General features: G+C 40.6%; 1 protein-coding gene across 10 annotated transcripts in view; it reads right to left on the reverse strand.

The window, feature by feature from the left end:
• Positions 1–19,062, reverse strand: part of tsc2 (TSC complex subunit 2) — a 96,076-nt gene that overhangs the window by 43,570 nt on the left and 33,444 nt on the right. For 9 of the 10 annotated variants that reach the window (XM_070901132.1, XM_070901131.1, XM_070901130.1 and 6 more), the window contains exons 8-24: positions 18,895–19,020; positions 17,867–17,940; positions 17,567–17,693; positions 15,206–15,349; positions 13,827–13,964; positions 13,302–13,405; positions 12,866–12,947; positions 12,217–12,372; positions 11,508–11,627; positions 10,026–10,148; positions 8,893–8,999; positions 7,328–7,478; positions 5,395–5,517; positions 4,031–4,165; positions 3,241–3,430; positions 744–837; positions 374–476 (exon numbers count right to left, since the gene is read on the reverse strand). In XM_070901132.1, the coding sequence (XP_070757233.1) occupies positions 374–476; positions 744–837; positions 3,241–3,430; positions 4,031–4,165; positions 5,395–5,517; positions 7,328–7,478; positions 8,893–8,999; positions 10,026–10,148; positions 11,508–11,627; positions 12,217–12,372; positions 12,866–12,947; positions 13,302–13,405; positions 13,827–13,964; positions 15,206–15,349; positions 17,567–17,693; positions 17,867–17,940; positions 18,895–19,020 (2,097 nt within the window). Of the gene's footprint in view, positions 1–373; positions 477–743; positions 838–3,240; positions 3,431–4,030; positions 4,166–5,394; positions 5,518–7,327; positions 7,479–8,892; positions 9,000–10,025; positions 10,149–11,507; positions 11,628–12,216; positions 12,373–12,865; positions 12,948–13,301; positions 13,406–13,826; positions 13,965–15,205; positions 15,350–17,566; positions 17,694–17,866; positions 17,941–18,432; positions 18,552–18,894; positions 19,021–19,062 lie in introns of those variants that run through there. The other variant, XM_070901138.1, reaches the window with a different exon arrangement.

A 19,062-nucleotide genomic window follows, 5' to 3' on the forward strand; every position in this document is an offset into this window, starting at 1 on the left:
CCACGATTAATGTGCTCCACAAACAAATTTCCTAGTCAACAGTACAAAATGAAGTGACTTCAATGCTGGTTTTGAAAACCTCAGTAGGAAAGATTCTAATAAAAATGCCAAGCAACTTTCTCAAACCATTTTAATACAGACACATCCAAGCAGGAAGGTTGTTCACAATCCTCTACATTAGCTCATCAAAACACAACCTGAAACACTTTTACTAAGATATGGCGCTAACAAGTCACCCAAGTGTCACAAGGCACTTTAGTGAATGAATCACAGAGTTCAGTGGCTGTTGCTATGTGCGGCGATTTAAATACACACAATGAATAACCAGCACACTAAAGTGAAGCATCCAATTGTAAATAACCAAGATTCTTACTTTCGTAATGTACCGTACAAAGTCTTTTCGGAACACAAGTCGACATCGAATGAACCACATGGCTATAACGTGGTGTGCTAGAGACACTATATACTGGTTGAACCTAAGAATGAGAAGAATAAAAGCAGTGCAATCTCATCTTAAACAGAATTAGATGTTTGAAATTGCAATTACCTAAGCTGCATTCTTCGACAGGGCCATCTTACTACTATATGAAAATATGTCACCAACTAAACGCACGCTTGTTTGGGTAACTGTTATTGTAATTCTGCTTTATATAGATGATGCACACACCAAATTAAAAGCTACATCAGAGAACATCACCAATTTTTTTTTTAAACTTAAGACCTTGAGAAAAATTGTCACTCACTTGAAAGGGTTAGTGTAAGGTAACGAGATAGCAAATACACTGACGTACTGTTCCGCCACAAAGTTGGCGTAGAGAGGAGGAAGTCTCACCAAGGCTGTAAGAGAACACATGTTTTAAATCTCTTGTACTGCAAATCAGTCTTGATATGCATGACCACAGCTATACATTTTCACTAGGTTTCACTATGAATTGAGGAGGTATTGGTGAGTAGCTATTAAATAAGCCATAGAACCTAGGGGTATAGAACATCTGTAAAGCACTGAGCAGGAAGCTGCAGGTTCATTGCAACTGGCATCAGGAACGTTGCAGGTTTGCCAGATGCGAGTGAAGAGTCAACTTCTCATCAAAAAGGAAGGATATACTTGCCTTGGAGGCGGTGCAACTAGATTGATTCCTGGGATGAGGGGGCTGTCCTATGATGAGAGATTGTGTAGAATGGGCCTATACTCGAGTTTAGAAGAACGAGAGGTGATCTCATTGAAACATACAAGATTTTGATGGGGAGTGACAGGGTAGATGCAGGGAGATTGTTTCCCCCGGCTGGAGAGTCTAGAACTAGGGGGCAGAGTCTCCGGATAAGGGATAGGCCATTTAAAACCAAGATGAGGAGGAATTTTTTCCACTCAGAGGGTTGTGAATCTTTGGAATTCTCTGCCCCAGAGGGCTGTGGATGCGGAGTCATTGATTATATTAAAGGCCAAGATAGATTTTTGGACTCTAGGGGAATCACGGGATATGGAGATCGGGTGTGAAAGTGGAGTTGAGGTCAATGATCAGCCATAATCTTATTGAATGGCGGAGCAGGCTTGAGGGGCTGTATGGCCAACTCCTGCTCTTAATTCTTATATTCTGCTGCTTGTACCCCTTCCTAGCAGACAACTGTGGAACGGCATTATCTGATGCCCAGAGCAGGGTGGAGGGATTGCAGGAGCCCATGGCTCATCGCCTCAATCTCTGCACCTTTCCACACCCACTGTTGGAATTTGTGCCCATGGATATGTCCAGGAAACATCAAGGCTTTCTTTACCAAAGGAATATCCACATCTCCATTCTCTCACCACCACCCCCCCCCCCCACCACCCGCATGGGTAGGAGTACATTTTCTGTGCGCTTCTTTAGCAGAGAACTTCCCAAGATTTCAAGTGGTCATTCACACCCCCCTACCAAAGCATGCACAGAGTTTACCTGCTGAAGTTGTTGGTCTAATTTCCAGCTCCATCACTAAGAAATACAATTTCTAGGGAGCATCACCAATCAATCTACAATTCCCCAAACCAACCACAGGAGTAGGGTTCCAACATGTGAAAATTCCATGGCCTAAGCCCTCCCAATTTCTGTGGACTTGACATAGATGAGTCCTTTCAATTTCACTACATTTTCCATAGCCCACACCTTTATAAACACTATACTGCTTATACAGCCCATCCCCTTGAGTCCTGCAGTCTGTTGCCTCCTAATCACTATTTCCAAGCTTTAAAAAAAAACATTTAATTCATTCACAGGATTATGGGTGTCACCAGTAAGGCCCATCTCAAATTGCCCTCGAGAAGGTGGTGGTGAGCACCTTCTTGAACCGTTGCAAACTGTATGGTGAAGGTACTCCCACAGTGCTGTTAGGGAGGGAATTCCAGGATATTGACCTAGCAACAATGAAGGAACAGCGATAGATTACCAAGTCAGGATGGTGTGCGACTTGGAGGGGAACTTGGGTGATAGTGTTCCCATGCACCTGCTGCTCTAGTCTTTCTAGGTGGTAGAGTTTGTGGGTTTGGGAGATGCCATTAAAGAGGCCTTGGCAAGTTGCTACAGTGCATTTTGCAGATGGTATACACTGCAGCCAGTGTGGAGGAGAGTGTATGTTCAGGGTGGAGGAGGATGGGGTTTCAAACAGTGGGCTGCTTTGTCCTGGGCGGTGTCGAGCTGCAAATGTTGTTGGAGATGCGCTCAGCCAGGCACACTCCTGACTTGTTGATGGAAAGGCTTTGGCGAGTCAGGAGGAGACACACTTGCCATAGAATACCTAGCCTCTGACATACACTTGTAACCACAGTTTATGTGGCTGGTCCAGTTAAGTTTCTGGTCAATGGTGACCCCCAGGATATTGATGGTGGGGGATTAGACGATGGTAATACCATTAAATGTCTTGTTGGAGATGGTCATTGTCTGGCACAAATGTTACTTGCCACTTATCAGCCCAAGCCTAAACGTTGTCCAGGAATCTCTCCTCCGTGCAATGCAAAAAAATGCAGGGACTAGTGCTGCAAAAAGAAACCGGAAGGGGCAGGAAACTCCAAAGAAAGGTAATGAAAAAAGTGAAGGAGCGCAGAGAACAGCACGAGCGCGCACCCTCTAACAGACTCTGCTGAACAAGAGGACGGATATGGGAGCTGCTGGGAGTGGTAAATATTGCAGTTTAGCAGATCTGTTTTATGAAACATTACACCCTCCAACTCAGTTACAACACAGAAGATCAGCTAATGGAACCAAATAATCTTACTTGATAAAAATTCCAGCATGGGGATAGCCATGGTGAGTGTGGCAGAGATATGCGTCAGTTTGAGAATAATGCCGGGAAGCAGTTTAACCATGATGTCTGGCATCTCGATGATGCACATGGTCAGTGTCACCACACACTGTTTGGCACAACGGTAAATCAGCCCAGTATCAAGGCAGTGAACAAATTCACGCTATTCAAAATACAAAGAACAAAGAAGGATCATATTAAGACAATGCACAAGTTATTCAGGGATCTTGGCCTGAATGGTGTTTAGACAACAAAATCACTCAATTTTATTGATGCTCGTCTCGTTAAATCACTCAATTCAAAACTGAATTGCATCAGATTAAACTAGACTCCTCCAGGCGCGAGGACTATTACAAGTTCAAGGTCTGCCTTAGATACTCAAGTACTTTCCCAAACAGTCTAAGCCTCTTGAATCAAGGGGGACATAATAACCCCATTCCAAAAGAAAATTCCAATTAGATCAAATAAAGTAACAGATTAATTGCTGGTGCACAATGTTCGCCAATTTTGGTGCATGAATGAGCACTTGTGCCTTCAGTGCTTAGACTTCAATTCAGGGTCCTGTACAGATCAATTCACCCGCTTGGCGATCCATTCTCCACACAGCAACCATACCCATATTTCATTCTTTATATGCATTCCCTCCTCTTGTTCTCTACACCCTTCCTCCAGAGATCTATGCCTGGCCCAAAGAATATCACCTTCAGTAGAGACAGATGTTAAACATGAATTCTGCTTCAAGTTTCAACTACTTTTGATTTACCTGTTTAGTCTGGTCCAAGTAACCATGATACGAGGTGATAACTGTCAGCACTGGGACAACAGCCAACTGTACATCAGTGCGAGAGAAACCGTCGGGTGTATTCCTCAACCTCTCCGCCAGCTGACGGTCTGTGACCTGGAAAAGAAATGGCAGACATCTGAAATAACTATAGACTGAGAAGTAGCATCCAGCTCAAAAAATTGTTTTTCATTGCGTACACCAACTGCCTGCTAACAGATACTAATCCAGTCCCAGAAGATTTGGGTAGTCCATGTCAGACAATAGCTGCTCATCAAACCAGAGGCACACGTGAGCAAAGTCGGGGAGGCCACCTGGGCTGAAGCACATTGTTGAGGCAAAGTAGAGGGAACTGATCAGGACTGCCTGCATCTGTGGAACCCTAGCTGGAAAGTTAAAATCTTTTTAAAAAAAATTAAAATGTGGCAGAACATAGATGACCAAATTGTTTTACTTTACCAGGCTAGAGAGGAGTGTTGATCCAAGCTGTATGAAGGAGGTCAGAATGAGACCCTTATACTTACTTGCACAATTCAGGTAGTTTATCCAAAAAAGAAAGAGTTATATTTATAAAGTGCCTTTCACAACCTCAGGACATCTTAAATAGCTATAGAGCTAATGAAGTACTTTTAAAGTCTAGTCTCTGTTGTAATGTTCAAGTTTCAGCACCTTCCCATCCATTTCCTTTAGAGGGTACAAAAGCACATTCCCCAACCAGAGAATGCTAATTACACCACATTTACGATTATTGAAGAGCAATACCTCCATGTCTGAAATACGCAACGAGATCTTAACAGGTCATTCAAGGCTAATCTCCCATTAACATTGAATTTACAAAATTTGGTTCAAATAAATCTATATGGAAAGGGGAGTAAATTTTCCCAGATAGCTCAGCATTATCCGGTGTTGCACTCAGCTAAATAGACTAGAAAGATTCCAAATTTCATCTGTAGTCTCATGCTGAGGTGGTCAACATCTGCTGGAGCTGTTGATGTATTACAAATGGTCTTAGCAACCTTGGGGTAAGGTGGAACAAAAATAAATGAAATAAAACCAGTCACAGTTCATGCTTCTAATCACAATCCAATGACCCCTGCAGGAAACAAGAGCAGACATGGAGTGGGACAGGAAGAGGCTTGGCTTTAATGTGCCCTTCACTTCCACCCACAGATAAAAGGCCAGTTGAAGGCACTTTCACACAAAGAACAGCTACTGGGCAAGATACCAGTGGACTGTCTGCACCTATGGAACCTTAGCCCAGCACAAATCCACAGGAGATATAAAATGTTTTTTTTTTTTTTAAATGTAGCAACAACTTCGATTACCGAACTGTTTTTACTTCCTACCATGGTGCAGAGGGCAGAGCAGAGTTGGTCTATGCTGCACGGAGAGGTCAGAATTAGTCCCTTATACTTGAGCAATTCAGGTAGTTTATCCAATACAAGTTTCAGCACCTTCCAGTCGGTCTCCTTTAGAGGGTAGGAAAGCACAGAGAAGGAAAGATATATATAAACAAGTTACAAAGGGCACATAAAGATGCTGGATCATTTGATACAGTTTTCCCAGCATCCGCAAGAGATTTCTGGTAAAGCTCAACAGAATGCAGCTTCGAGGAACTAAACTGATTTTTAAATAGAGGTGTAAATTATGAGCGTGTAGATAAGGAGAAAGTGTTTCCACTAACAGGATACAAAGTTAAGATAACTGGCCAAACTACCAAGAGGTGAGATGAGGAGGAGAAACTATTTTTATGATCTGGAGTCCGCGACCCAAAAGGATGGTGGAAGCAGATTTAATAATAACTTTCAAAAAGGGAACTGGATAAATATTTGAAAAGGAAAAATTGCAGAGTTTTGGGGAAAGAGTGGGATTAATTGGATAGCTCATTCAAAGAGCCGGTACAGGCAAGATAGGCCAAATGGTCTCTTTCTGTGCTGCAAGACTGACTTCTGAGCAAGGAAAAAAAAAGTGTTTTGAATTACAACAAACGCTACATTTAACTGGGAAAGGATTTTAGTGCTTTATCGAGTAAAAATAGACACTGAGCACCAGTGAGAGTTAGGAGAGCTGACCAATGGCATGGTTTAATAGGTAGGTTTTGAGTTTTGTGTTTAGAGGCGGGGAAAAGGAAAGCAAGATGGAGGAGTTTAAGAAACGAGTGCCAGAGAGGAGGATTGAAACAGCTGAAAGTTCTGCCACTGATTAGGAATGGATACACGGGAAGTCAGAGTTAGATAAACAAAGGGCTCGGGACAAGGCAGAATGGTGAAGGAAATCAGAAGTATGGTGGGATGAGGCCACAAAGTGATCCATTATCAAAAGTGGGTGCCATGCAGGATAGTAGCAATATAGAATTTGAGAGCTCAACAGGAGTTCCTTTTCACCATTTGCAGGTATATATTTTTTTTTTTAAATCACAAAGTGAATCGAATTGATAAGGCACTGCTGGACAAAATGCTTCCACTTGGCATTATAAACCTCAAGAATGGAAACTTCTGCATCAACCACAGGAATCCCAGGTATCGTCTGCCTGTCATTTCAAGAACCATACCATTAAGTGCATGTTCAGGAACCGGGTGTTTAATAAGTCATATCTAGTCTGTATGGGAACATGAAGGACCCATTACATCTCAAAAGGCCAGTAATTCCAAGAACCAGATCTTAGTCACTGAACAGGAATGATCAACCTTCATAGGCAAAATATTAAATTTGTACATCTAATTAGGTGATGAGAATTTTAACATTTATTTTGGAAATGCTATCTTAAACTAAAAGCTCCATTATAAATTCAGCTGCCACAAATTCATGTTCACTGAAGACTTATTTGCTGAGAGGAATAGATGACCCAGATGTCATCAAGATTCGCTTGAACTATAAAGAACTGAACAACGATTATAAAACGAACAGGTTTGCAGCATGCCAACCAAGGCAGTTCATCTGTTAATTAACAGTTTTGAAAAAGAGACAGTTTTCTGGTTAAGAACAGGATTGAGGGTTATAAGAGTAAGCAACGTTAAATGGTGATTGTATATTCTGTGGAACACGATGGTTACCGTGTTGCCAGCACCATGGAAGGCAAGCGCTCAGAAATGAACACTGGATTGATATTCTGGTGTTTCACTCAATTTATCATTTGGAAGGAGAGAGAGAAACTTTAGAAAACACTCAGGAAGCTAGGCAGAGCCTTTGATCACAGCTGATTGGCAAAAGACCTTTTTTCCCCCTCCACAGACATTTTATGCATTCCTGTTTTGGTATGTTTTTTTTTAAAAAACTTACATGTTCGAGGCACTGGAGAATTGCACTAAAAGCCAGCGAGAAAGGCAAATAACCCATGCGAATGGTGGAACTCAGAGCTGCTGCAGGGCTTCCTGCTGGTGGAGAAACTGTGCCTTGTCCTTTCTTCTCAGAGCCTCTCTTCTCAGGCTCACTGCAACAAAATATAATGGTGATTATTGTGCTTTTTAAAAAATTTCCAACAAAGTATTATTCCCACATGCTAGAAGACTGCTTGATTAAGTCAAGGTGGCCATGGCAATATAATTGACAAGGGACTTTAGTATACAAGTGTTCGAAGGTATTAACTTAATGGCCCGGATTTTGTGGTCAACGGCGTCAGCATCCGAACCAAATGTGCACTCGCTTGCTGGGAATCCTCCTCCGAGAGGTTGCGGTCAGCTGCTGCTGAGTAGAGGGCAGTGTAGTGGCTCACGAATCCCAAGGACACACTGTGCATAAGCGTACCTGGATCAGGTGGGCTGGAGCTCCAATCAGCAAACAAAAGGGCATTCTTAATACTATTAGAGATCGTAGGGCTATTCTTCACCTGTACTTCGAAAATATACTGTATGGTTTTGGGGTCTGGGTGTGTGCAGAATGCATTTTCATTTTTTTTTTTTTAAAAACCTTTCAGCAAACCATTTTAGAAACTAGAGAATAATGCTTTCTTCAAAAATCTATTGGAGAACAGTTATTTACTTTTCATGGATAATAAACAACTAATAATCCTGTGGGTCACATGTAAATGCTTCTATTTCCGGCCTCAAACTCAAAAGAGGGCAGCCTCACTCAGACCACCACCAACCCAACGGCAAGTTTAAAAGACTGGCTTGTAGTTTAAGCTTTTACATATACTTGGATGTCAAGAGGTTTCCCCTTGCGCTGTGCAAACGGGCCCTGCGCTCGCTTGCACCAGTCATAACATTTTCATAAGCAATTCGCCCAACTCTGCAGCTGCAATTAGGATTTCAATGTCGGAGCAGATAATCTGTCAAGTCGGAACTGGACAGATCTCAAGTTCGGGGAAGAAATCCTGAACTTGTCCATTTCAAAAGGTGGTATCACAGCATACTCTGAGTACACCATCATACCGACCACAAATTAGACTCCATTTTATGCAGAAAGTTACAATCGTGTGAACTCTCATTTCACATCTTCAGAGCCAAGTTCAAACGCTGGACATTTAAGGCACAAATGTGAAATATTATTTCAAGTATCTGTCCCAGGCATAGACTATCCAATTAGGTCAGTGAATTGCTCATGCCCCAGGTCTTGTGATCTGGGACTGTCTGCAAATTCTGGAACTCTGTCCCAAAAAGCTGTGGACGATGGGTCAATTGAAACTTTCAAGAATGAGATTGATAGATTTGCGTTAGATAAAAGTATCAAGGCACTTGGAGCAAAGGCGGGTTGATCGAGTGGAGGTACAAATCAACCACGATCTAACAGAATGGCGCAACAAGTTCAAGGGGCTGAATGGTCTACTCCTGTTCTTATGTTCTGATGTCAATGACTCCAAAAGGATGGACTTAAATGAAGGATAAAATAGAAGCCAAATTGCCTACCTGCTTCCACAGAGACAATAGGGACTGAATCTCACAATCCTATCCTTGTTTGGCACTCCAATGCGAAAGAGAGAGTCAGCTCGAAGATGCAGAAAGAAATCAAATACCTGTGGAAAATACTTGGCATTAGTTATCAAAACAATTACTGCTCAATATTCATTGATATTCTGTTACTGGCTTTTCTATGGCATGAAAAATATTGAACCTTTGGTCTACTTTTGATTGGATTATTCAACTTTCCTAAAAAAAATATAAAGCTATAGTTACAAAATGTAGGTACATTTCAGAAAGTGCATTGTTTTTCAAACCTCTCCAACTCAAAAAGATGTTCTGGGCCATAAACACAGAATTTCGGCTAATTTAATGAATTTATTTTGAGATTCAAATCCAAGGCTTTAGTCCTAATGAAGGGCATATTACCAACTATTTAAAAAAATTGTACTGTCACTGTACTCAATTGTGCCCCACGAGAGTGGCACAATTGTATACTTTTGAGGAGAGGAGGGGGAAGAGAAGACCACTACAATATTAAACAGACTTAAAGTTGGAAACAACAAGCTCTACAAAGCAATGCACCAATTCTAATGGTCACTTTTAGAACAGAAGACAGCAAGCAAAGGCTAGTTATGTCAGAAGGTTACAGTGCTGTGACTCAAATCAAGTTCAGTACACATACTGGACAGGAACATTATCTGAAAGTCAAGATTAGGTTGGGGTCATACAGGTATCTCAGATTGCACACTTTAGGAGCTCTGTTGAGAATATCACTCCTTCAGACGATGCACTGAGACAGGTGCGTTCATAGAACATCCCACGCTGTCGTTCGATTCTATGTTAAAGGCAAGTTATTGTGGACATTCCAATCTTGGGTGATCATAGCATTATAGACACGCGCCTTAGAATGTTACTTCACTGAAACACTGAGCAGGTTTACATATGCAAAATAAAGTTAGTTTGAGGTTGAAGTTGCTCTTCTAAATTCTAAAATAATAAAAATATGGATTTCAGGAATTCAATGCAAAGATAATTAGTATTTTTAATCCACAAATAAAATCCAGTACATAATGGATTAGAATTGAAACTGCAAGTTGGTTCTATAACTATTGCAAAATGAATTCTCTGGCCCTACCTACCTTCAGGCGTATACTGCTTGCGATAGAAGATGTGTACAATTGCTGGTAGTGCGATTGTATGTGGCTTATCAGAAGTTCATGCACTCGACTTGCATGACTGGCAGGTAAACTGTACAATTTGGTCTGGAAAGAAAAGTGTGTTAATGCTTTCAGTATAACCGCCAGAATGAATTTACATTCTGTATCTAGTGTACAAATGTGCAAATTACTCAAATCCCCCACCACAAACTTCCCTCACCTATACAATTACTAAAATTCAATTCTCGTCATCCCTCCCATAATAAATTCAAGAGTAACATCTGAAGAGCAATCACATTTTAATACAATTCTATTGCTTACCAACTCCATTATTTTTCCACCCAAAACAAAATCATTGGAATTATTTTGTGTGGAATACTATTTAAAACTCCAAGGATCTGCTTACTGAGCATATCAAAGATGGATCTGCTACAGAAAATATTTGTCAAAAAGTTTATATTCTGTCTGCTATTTCAATTGTGGAGTAAGTGCAGAATATATTTGGTGCGTGCGTGTGTGTGGCATATTTCAAATGAGCTTCCCATCAACAGAAAGAAGTCTTGCTTAATAACTTGCATAAATTAAAAGTCCAATGACCACTTCCTTCTACAAGCAGCAGGTTTTTTGAATATGGCATGACCAGTGGTTTGAATTTCTCAAGTTCATCAATGCAGAGAGATCGCATTGTTACAAAACAAAGATATGTCTTGTGCTGATTGGATTGCCAAATATATAATGATAGTTTCAGAGGACAAAGTGGAAAAGCCAATTTATTTTTTTAAACAAAGAACTCAACCCACAAGTGGCAGTGCCACCTGCTGGTTGTGAAAGCCTTACGAACAGCACTCAATACCATGCATTACCATTTATGCTGAAAGCAAGCATTTAAAGCTTGAGCTTTCGTATTAAGTTAGAAAGTTAAATTAAGTGAAGCAGCATAGCGAAGCATACTTAGGATATCCGAAGTATTAGATGTATAAATGGAGGTACAAATTCTGCTCTGGAAAAATTGCACAACCTAGGTTGACTGCTCAATTTTTTGATTTACATTTCCAGCATGTACCAGGAGCACTGAAGTGGAATTTTTACCTCAATGGAGTTTCCCACATCAACGATGAGGCCATACTTGTAGTCAAACACACGTTCTCAGTGGAATTTGCATGACCCAGCACGAGTGAAAAACATAAGTAACCAGCAATGAAGCAGATAGACATATATTTTTTCTTGCTGGGATTTCGAAGAGTAAAACACGCCAGTTAACAATTTAACCCGAGTTACTGATGATAATGTGACAAGTAGAACTGCTTTCCACAATGCATGATCCACCGAGGGTGCGTGGCAATTTTAAAATGGTGATCTATAGAATATGTTTTTCCATTAACTTAACTTTAAAAATAGTAATTACAAATTGCACATGCCCAAAAACAAGCTCAGACAGAATTAGGCACAGGATCTAGATTTAACCTGCAAAATCTCTAGAAGACCCAAGACAGCAGTCTTCACATCCTCCAGCGTAGATTCATACAAAAAGTCACTTTCCACTGCTTCCACAACAGGTGGATCAATGAGTGGCCGATTGACAACCTTAAAAAAAGGAAGGAGATGCATTTTATTACACACATTATACAGTATTAAAAACCCTAAAAGGCTAAAATCTGCCCCCAAGTTTTTCAACACAAGCTTAATGATTTAGTTTCAGTATAACTGATCAAATTCTAAAGCAACAGGTCAAATATTACCTCGCAGTGCAATCTTGCATGACTGCTAGAACATGAGATCTACCATTTTATATGGTTTTGAAATATAATGCTTTACTATTTCTGAATGCTATCCTAAATACTTTAACTGCTAGATTGAGAGACCATGCTTGTGTGCAAAGGATAAGCAGCCACAGTCTTGCTGAAACAAATTCTTGTGATCTGCACAAAGATTGATTGAAAAACAAATCAAACGCTGTACAACAGGCCTGCACTGTGCAGCTGTTTAGTGTGTGGATTTCATTTAACACTTTTAGAAACAACTTTTTAAATTTCAAGAGTGGGGGCTGGGCTGGTAGACAGTGCAATCTTCATTACACTCATTCACAAACTTACAACTAAACGGAGATTCATTAAAGAATCTCACTGCATAAATGTCACCTTTATTTAGTATCCACTGCCTATAGTACCAATACCTTTTCTATAATGTCCAAGAGATTGTTAAATTGGGGGGTGTTACAGTCCTCTGCCAAGTCCACCAGTAGCTGCGAGGCCAATCTGCGAACCATATGATCCTTATCCTCCGCAATGTGCCCTAGTTGGGGGATCACTATAGCTTCAATCAGCTCCTCCTAGAAAATAAGGAACAGCACTTGCCTTGAATTAACAAGCACCACCAATAACCCTGCATCATTTCATCATTTTTCCAGAAAATATCAGATTTAAACTCAATTTACAACTTTCATAGCTCATGAAGTCCCCTTCTCTCAAACTTAATGACCTTATGGCTAATTAAAGCAATGCATACACTTCATTGCAAAACATTTACACACTGATCATTGGGCGAGGGGACAACCCATTCCCAGGGCTCCAGTCAGACAGTAAGCCATACAGGTGTACAGCCTGGATTGTTCTCATGCTCTCAGCCCATTGTAGGGAAGTTCTTGGCCTCCACTCGCAATTTCTCATGGTAACAGATCTCCCAAAATTGGGATTTTAAAAGCAAAGTTCAGCCGTGTCAACCTAAACCCTAATCACTTTGTGGCACACCATGGTGTGGCTGTAAAAACCCTGCCACAGAGCTTGCTACCCGACTAACATTTATCCTTCAGTCATTGCACTTACTTCATACAGCTGCCGATTAATGCTCAAAACAAATGACAAGACATCAAGAGTTTTCTTGCGGATGGTGCTACGATTCTCATTCCTGCAGGCATAGGAAGAAATTGGACCAAGAATATGCTGGGTAAGCTTAAGCATCACACAAACAATTTGCATTTATATAGCTCTATTAAAGTAGAAAAATCCCCAAGGTACATCACAAGAGGGAAAAAACCAGCTAAATAGAATTTAACCACATGCCAATTGAGACAGTATCTTCTCACCCAAGGTGCATTTACAATAGTGAAGGGTTGCATCCGAAACATTAATCAGTCTTGCTGACTGACCCGACATACATTTTCAGTATTTTCCCCAGTGAATTTAAAATAGGCCCACAAAAATGATGGAGATACTTACAAGAACTGTAAGGTCAGTTAGGTTAATGATCGCAGCTTCTTACCTGAAGAACTTCTCCATTAGTTTCTGCAGGTTCTGAATCCAGCAGTGTTTCGCAGGGTGAATAGACTGAGCCCGGTAGGACACAAGTGTAAGGACGGAGACCTCCTTAAATATTTAAGCCAAAAAAATGCAAAAAGGTTAACATATGCTCATACCAACTCTTCCTCAAGAATAAGCATCATTAATTATGGTAACAACTACTTGTTCAAAACATTCAATCCCAGACCTTGCACAATTACAACTATTCAGAGCAGTGGAAAATAGTCACAGCTATCCATTGGCAGGCACCTAAACCGTAGAACCTAGACGATGGATTCTCAGTTTATTTATTTCAGGTACCCGCAAAGTACAGTATTTTGAATCATTTTGCACTACAGTAACAGCTACAAGTGTACATGGATATACCCGATTTGCAATGGCTATGATACCCAAAATGCAGAACGTGTTGGATTTTTTAGCTCAATATCCTTCACCTTGATAAACCATAATTTCACCGATAAAGATTAAAGCAATTTTAGAATCTTACCGGTCTTTTATCGGAACACTTTTCAATCAGCATGAATAATCGCTCCTGAGGACCATGATAATCATTCTGTTCATACAACTCCTCTATAGTGGTTAGCAGCTCATGTACAATAATTGACAGCTCATGACTACCCAGTGTCTAAAATAAAATGAAGACAAATAAAGGCGATTGGTACATTAAGGGGATATCTAACCATCAAGATACAAGACTCACAGGCAAGTTATTTGAATGCACTGCAAAGTGAGGAAATTGCCATTACTAGCACTGGAGGAATGTAATCTCCAAATCAGTCAACATAGGAAATGGATGGTTTTTTTTTTTAAATTGGTATTAATTCTCAGGATGTGGGCACCCATCCTTAGTTTCCCCAGGTGGTGGTGGTGGGCCTCATTTGCTAGGCCACCTCAGAGGACTCTTCAACCATGTTGGTGTGGGACTGGAGCCACATACTGACTAGACCGGGTAAGGATGGCAAATTTCCTTCTCGAAAGGACATTAGTGAACTAGTTGGCTTTTTACAACAAGTCAGACAGCTTCATGGTCACTTTCAAAAATTGATGCCAGCTTTTTACTTCCATATTTTTCTTTTAAACTGAATTCAAATTCGCAAACTGCCATGGTAGGATTTGAACACTGGTTCACTGGATTATTAGTCCAGGATTCTGGATTGCTAGACCAGTAACAGACACTACACTACAGTGCCAGTGCTTAAGGAAATTACACCACACACAAAATTAAGAGGATACAAACTGGAATTTTCAGGTTTTATGATTTCCACTTTTCAAGAATAAGTAAAAGAACAGAGGGGAGCGGAGGAGAATAAAAACCAAACACAGCAAGTTATGATCAGGAATGCAGGCCTGGAAGAGTGATGGAAGCATATTCAATAGCAACTTTCAAAAGGGAAATTGATATATACTTGAAAAGGAAAAAAATGCAGGGCTATGGGGAAGAGAGTAGGGGAGTGGGCCTAATTGGATAGCTCTTTCAGAGCTGGCACAGGCACGATGTGCGGAATGGCCTTTTACGCTGCCAGATTCTAAATAAATTGATCAGATATCACATCCTCCCTGCAAGTGGGAGTTTAAATCCACTTTGCCCTTTGGCATCACAAGTGCATCAGAATTTCATTGCCTCTCACTGTACCCTGGTTGATAGATTAGGAACCTTTCAAAAGTGGATTAATTGAACACTGCATGTGCAGTCACTAACTACTTATTAGTTTATACTGAAGTCAACTCCACTTGTCTGAAGTGAAAAATATTCTCTTTCACAGAATTTGATTTGCATTCAATGCAAGTGGATAGGAGAGTGGGAAACTAGAATCCCAGCCTACAAGAAAAGCTTTAAAATTCAAACACACCCAACTTCAAACTCACCTGAATTTGCTGAAGTAATCTCTCAATAATATCCAAAAGTTGCTCCCAAGTAACTACCTGCAGTTCTTTTCCATACTTTTTGATCAATCTAGTGATAGACAGGACAATTTCGTAGGACACTACTGCATTGGCACTTGTCATAGCCTGAAAGAAATAACCAGTTGCACAATGAGTCAATTTATTTTTTTTATTTTATAAATTTCACTTGAGTAGATTGTCTAATATTGACCCAGTTATGAATGTCTAATATTACCAGAGATACTAAGTTTCTAACATTAACTGTTAGAGTGTCCAATATTGACAGAGCATCTAAAATTGACCGAGTTACTGAGCTTCTAGTGTGTCTAATATTGACCGCGTTATTGCATGTCTAATGTGGATTGAGTTAATGGGCCCAAGTTTCCACATGATTTGCGCCTGATTTTTAGGAGCAACTGGTGGAGTACGGACTATTTTAGAATTCGCAATTCTCCACATTTTTTTTCTGCAGTTCTAGTCAGGTAGAACAGAACAGAATATTTTCTTCAAAAGGGGGCGTGTCCAGCCACTGACGCCTGATTTGAAAGTTTCCACAGTGAAAATGTACTCCAAATTAAAGTAGAATGGAGCAAGAGAAGATTTTTGTAGAACTGAAAAAACCTGTTCTACACATAAAAAAATCAGGCGCAGGTTACAAATCAGGCGTCCAGAACGAGGGGGGGGGGGGGGGGGGGGGGGGGGGGGGGAAGAAGGGAACTCATTAAATTCTACAATAAATCCTTATTTATACTTATACAAATAAATCCAACCTGAATAAACATTTATAAGCAAAGAAAAGATTAAATAAACCATCTTCCTACTTGTGTGAAAGTGCTTCAGCCAGGAAGAATGGTGCAGCAAGCCTCACAAAACGAGGGAGCCGACCAAACGCGGGCCGGGGGGGAAGCCGACTGAACGCGGGCCTGGGGGGGGGGGGGGGGGAAAGAGAAAGAGGAGGGAGCCTACCGAACGCGGGGGTGGGGGGGGAGGAGGAGGAGGGAGCCGATCGAACGCGGGCGGGAGGGAGCCGACCGAACGCGGGGGGGGGGGGGGGCCGTTCCAGATGGCTGTGGGAAAGAGAGAAGGCTGCAGGAAGCCTCAGAAATTGAGGAGCCATTTCCCGACAGCAAAAGGGGGAGGTCGTCGGGAAACGGCTGCCTCAACTTTGAGGCTTCCTGCACCCTTCTCACTGCTACAAGAAGCCTCAGTGCTGATGGCAATGTACTTTTATTAAAAAATTTTCAAAAATTAAACAGCTACAAAGAACTACAAAAATGGCCGAGTGCCAATGTTTTTTTCACACTGAGCATGCGCGAACGCTCCAACGCGCTCGCAAGCGTTGCCGGCAAGAAAAAATTAATTTAAATAGTACCCGCCCCCTCCCACTTACAAAATCGCCGCGAGTGTAGGCTCCGCCCCCCTGGAGCTGCAAAGCGCTCCAGAATCGCTCGTTTTTTTTCCGTTTTAGGCGCGAAAAACAGGTGCCCAGCTCGGAGGGGCGCCCGTTTATCATCATGTGGAAACTTGGGCCCAATAAGTCTTCAATTTTGTCAAAATTATTGTCTAATACAGTCTAATATTAACAGAGTTACTGAGTGTCCAATACTGACTAGGTTAGTATGTCTAATATTGACCGAATTACTGAGTGCTTAATATAAACTGTGGGTTACTGATTTCTCAATAATGACCATAAGTTAATGAGTGTCTAATATTGAAAATGCGTCCAACATTAACAGTTACTGAGTACCTAATATTGATGGCGAGTTACTGTGTTGAATTTTGATTGGATTACTTGCCCAATATTGATTGATTGATTGCCGAGTGTCGAATATTGACAGTTACGGAGTACTATGTGCCCAATATTGACTGCTTAATATTGATTATGAATTACTGAATGTTTAATATGAGAGTTGGAGTGTCCAGTATTGACCGAGTTAGTGTGTACGGTCACATCTGGACAAGTAAAAGAAAATTAAATGTGTGTTAACAACACTTCTGCTTAGAGAGAGACACAATCAAATATATTTCAGGAGACAGAACTGGCTGTGGCAAGAAGGCAATTAGATAGGACAAATCTCCAACAAAAAAATAAGCTTGATGGTTTAATAGTCTTTTCTTATTGCCAAATGGTACTCATGTTCTTGCACTTGGAAACCAAACTGCATATGTAGCCCTATACTAACGTTGCTTTCACATTTATCAGAATGGCTTCACACTAAACCGCAAGAAAATGAAGTCTGCAATATAAACAAATAGCCCCTGCCAAAAAGAAAAATCGTAAATACAAAGTCCTGTTTTAGAACCATAAACTACTCCTGGTTAAAAGATTACCCAGTTTTTTACCTTATAAAAAGAGGGTAAAACAGATGTTGGGGTACTCTTCAGGGTAAAGAGACGATGTGCACCCCAGAGAGCCATTCCAACAAAGAATACTGCACCTCTCAACAAAGCCGCATCATCCGTATGCACTCTATCAGGATAACAAAGTTAAATACAACAGGATCAAAATTATTGCTTGCAGAAGTTTGTTTTAAGAAAAGCAAAAATTGTCGCAAATATTTTACCATATATAACAATTACTGAACTAGTTAAAACAATTTTCTTTTAAATAAAAAAAGGCATAGAATGAAAATATAGCCATACTTATCCTCCATAATGCGACACATTGTATAAATTGCACTGTGCCCCAAGTGAGTTCCCAAGACTTTGCGCATCAGCTGGAAAAGGAAAATCCTGTTAAGTCTTTAGTTCAGGGTTAAGGTCCTTGCAATGAGACGTAGATTATAGTGGGCTGCTGAGACCAAAGAAATATGTCAATGACTTTCGATACTTACTCAAAGATTTCATCTACCCATTATTTTTTCTTAAAATATTTGCATTTTACAGGGACCCAGTATTCATAGAACCCTTTCTACCAACCTTTTATTTACAAGGAAGGATAGGCATGGCATCAGACGAGGGAATTCCCTTGTGGGACGCATTTGATATTCAACAGTGGTGTCAGTGGGAACAAGCAGCTAAGATATTCAGAGATTTCCACCCAGTACAAGTAACTCTTTACCCCCACTCCCACTTCCACTGAAGCCCTAGTCGATCACTAAAGGAGATTTGCAAAATGGGACACCACACTCGACTCTAAGAAGCCACCCTGTAAATATGATGAATTTGGGGGGAACAAACAAGCTAATCTGATTGACATATGTGCTTACCTATAAAGTCACCTGCTGCTTTAAAGAAGCATCCTCCGATACTAGAGACTAGAAGTTCTGCTGCATAGTCACCATTAGTACAAACCACTGCATAGCCCAAGGTAAAAGATTTTTTTAATTCTTCCGCTTTAAAAAAAAAAAATCCATGGATAATTCTGAACCAATAGGGGATAATTAATAAGCATGAGGGGGCAGGGGGGCTTATTTCAATATTATGGTCTAGTTTCCTCCAATAAATAAAATGGGTCAAAATTCTAAACACCTGCATTGGGTTCTTGCAATTACTTTTAAATAAAGAATTTTAAATTTGAGTTACATCACTCATACTTACCTAATATTTACCTTCTGCAAAACTAGTTTCTGGACAGACTTCCTAGGGAAGTCAATCTAATTTCAAAAGTGATTCAAATTTACATTTTCAAGATCCACACATTTGTGTTGTCACAAGTATGCAAATCTTACCTTCCAACAGGACTCACAGAATTCCTTGACATTAACTGTGCGGCAGAGGGTAATGATAAACCCTGGGAGAGATTCAGAGGGCAGAGAGTTATAGCAAACGACTGCATCAAGGACTTGCAGGGAGACCTGAAATGAAAAGAAAAAAAAAATTCTGCATTAAAAAAAGTG

Source organism: Pristiophorus japonicus, chromosome 15 (assembly GCF_044704955.1).
Source record: "Pristiophorus japonicus isolate sPriJap1 chromosome 15, sPriJap1.hap1, whole genome shotgun sequence".
Taxonomy (NCBI): Eukaryota; Metazoa; Chordata; class Chondrichthyes; family Pristiophoridae; genus Pristiophorus; species Pristiophorus japonicus.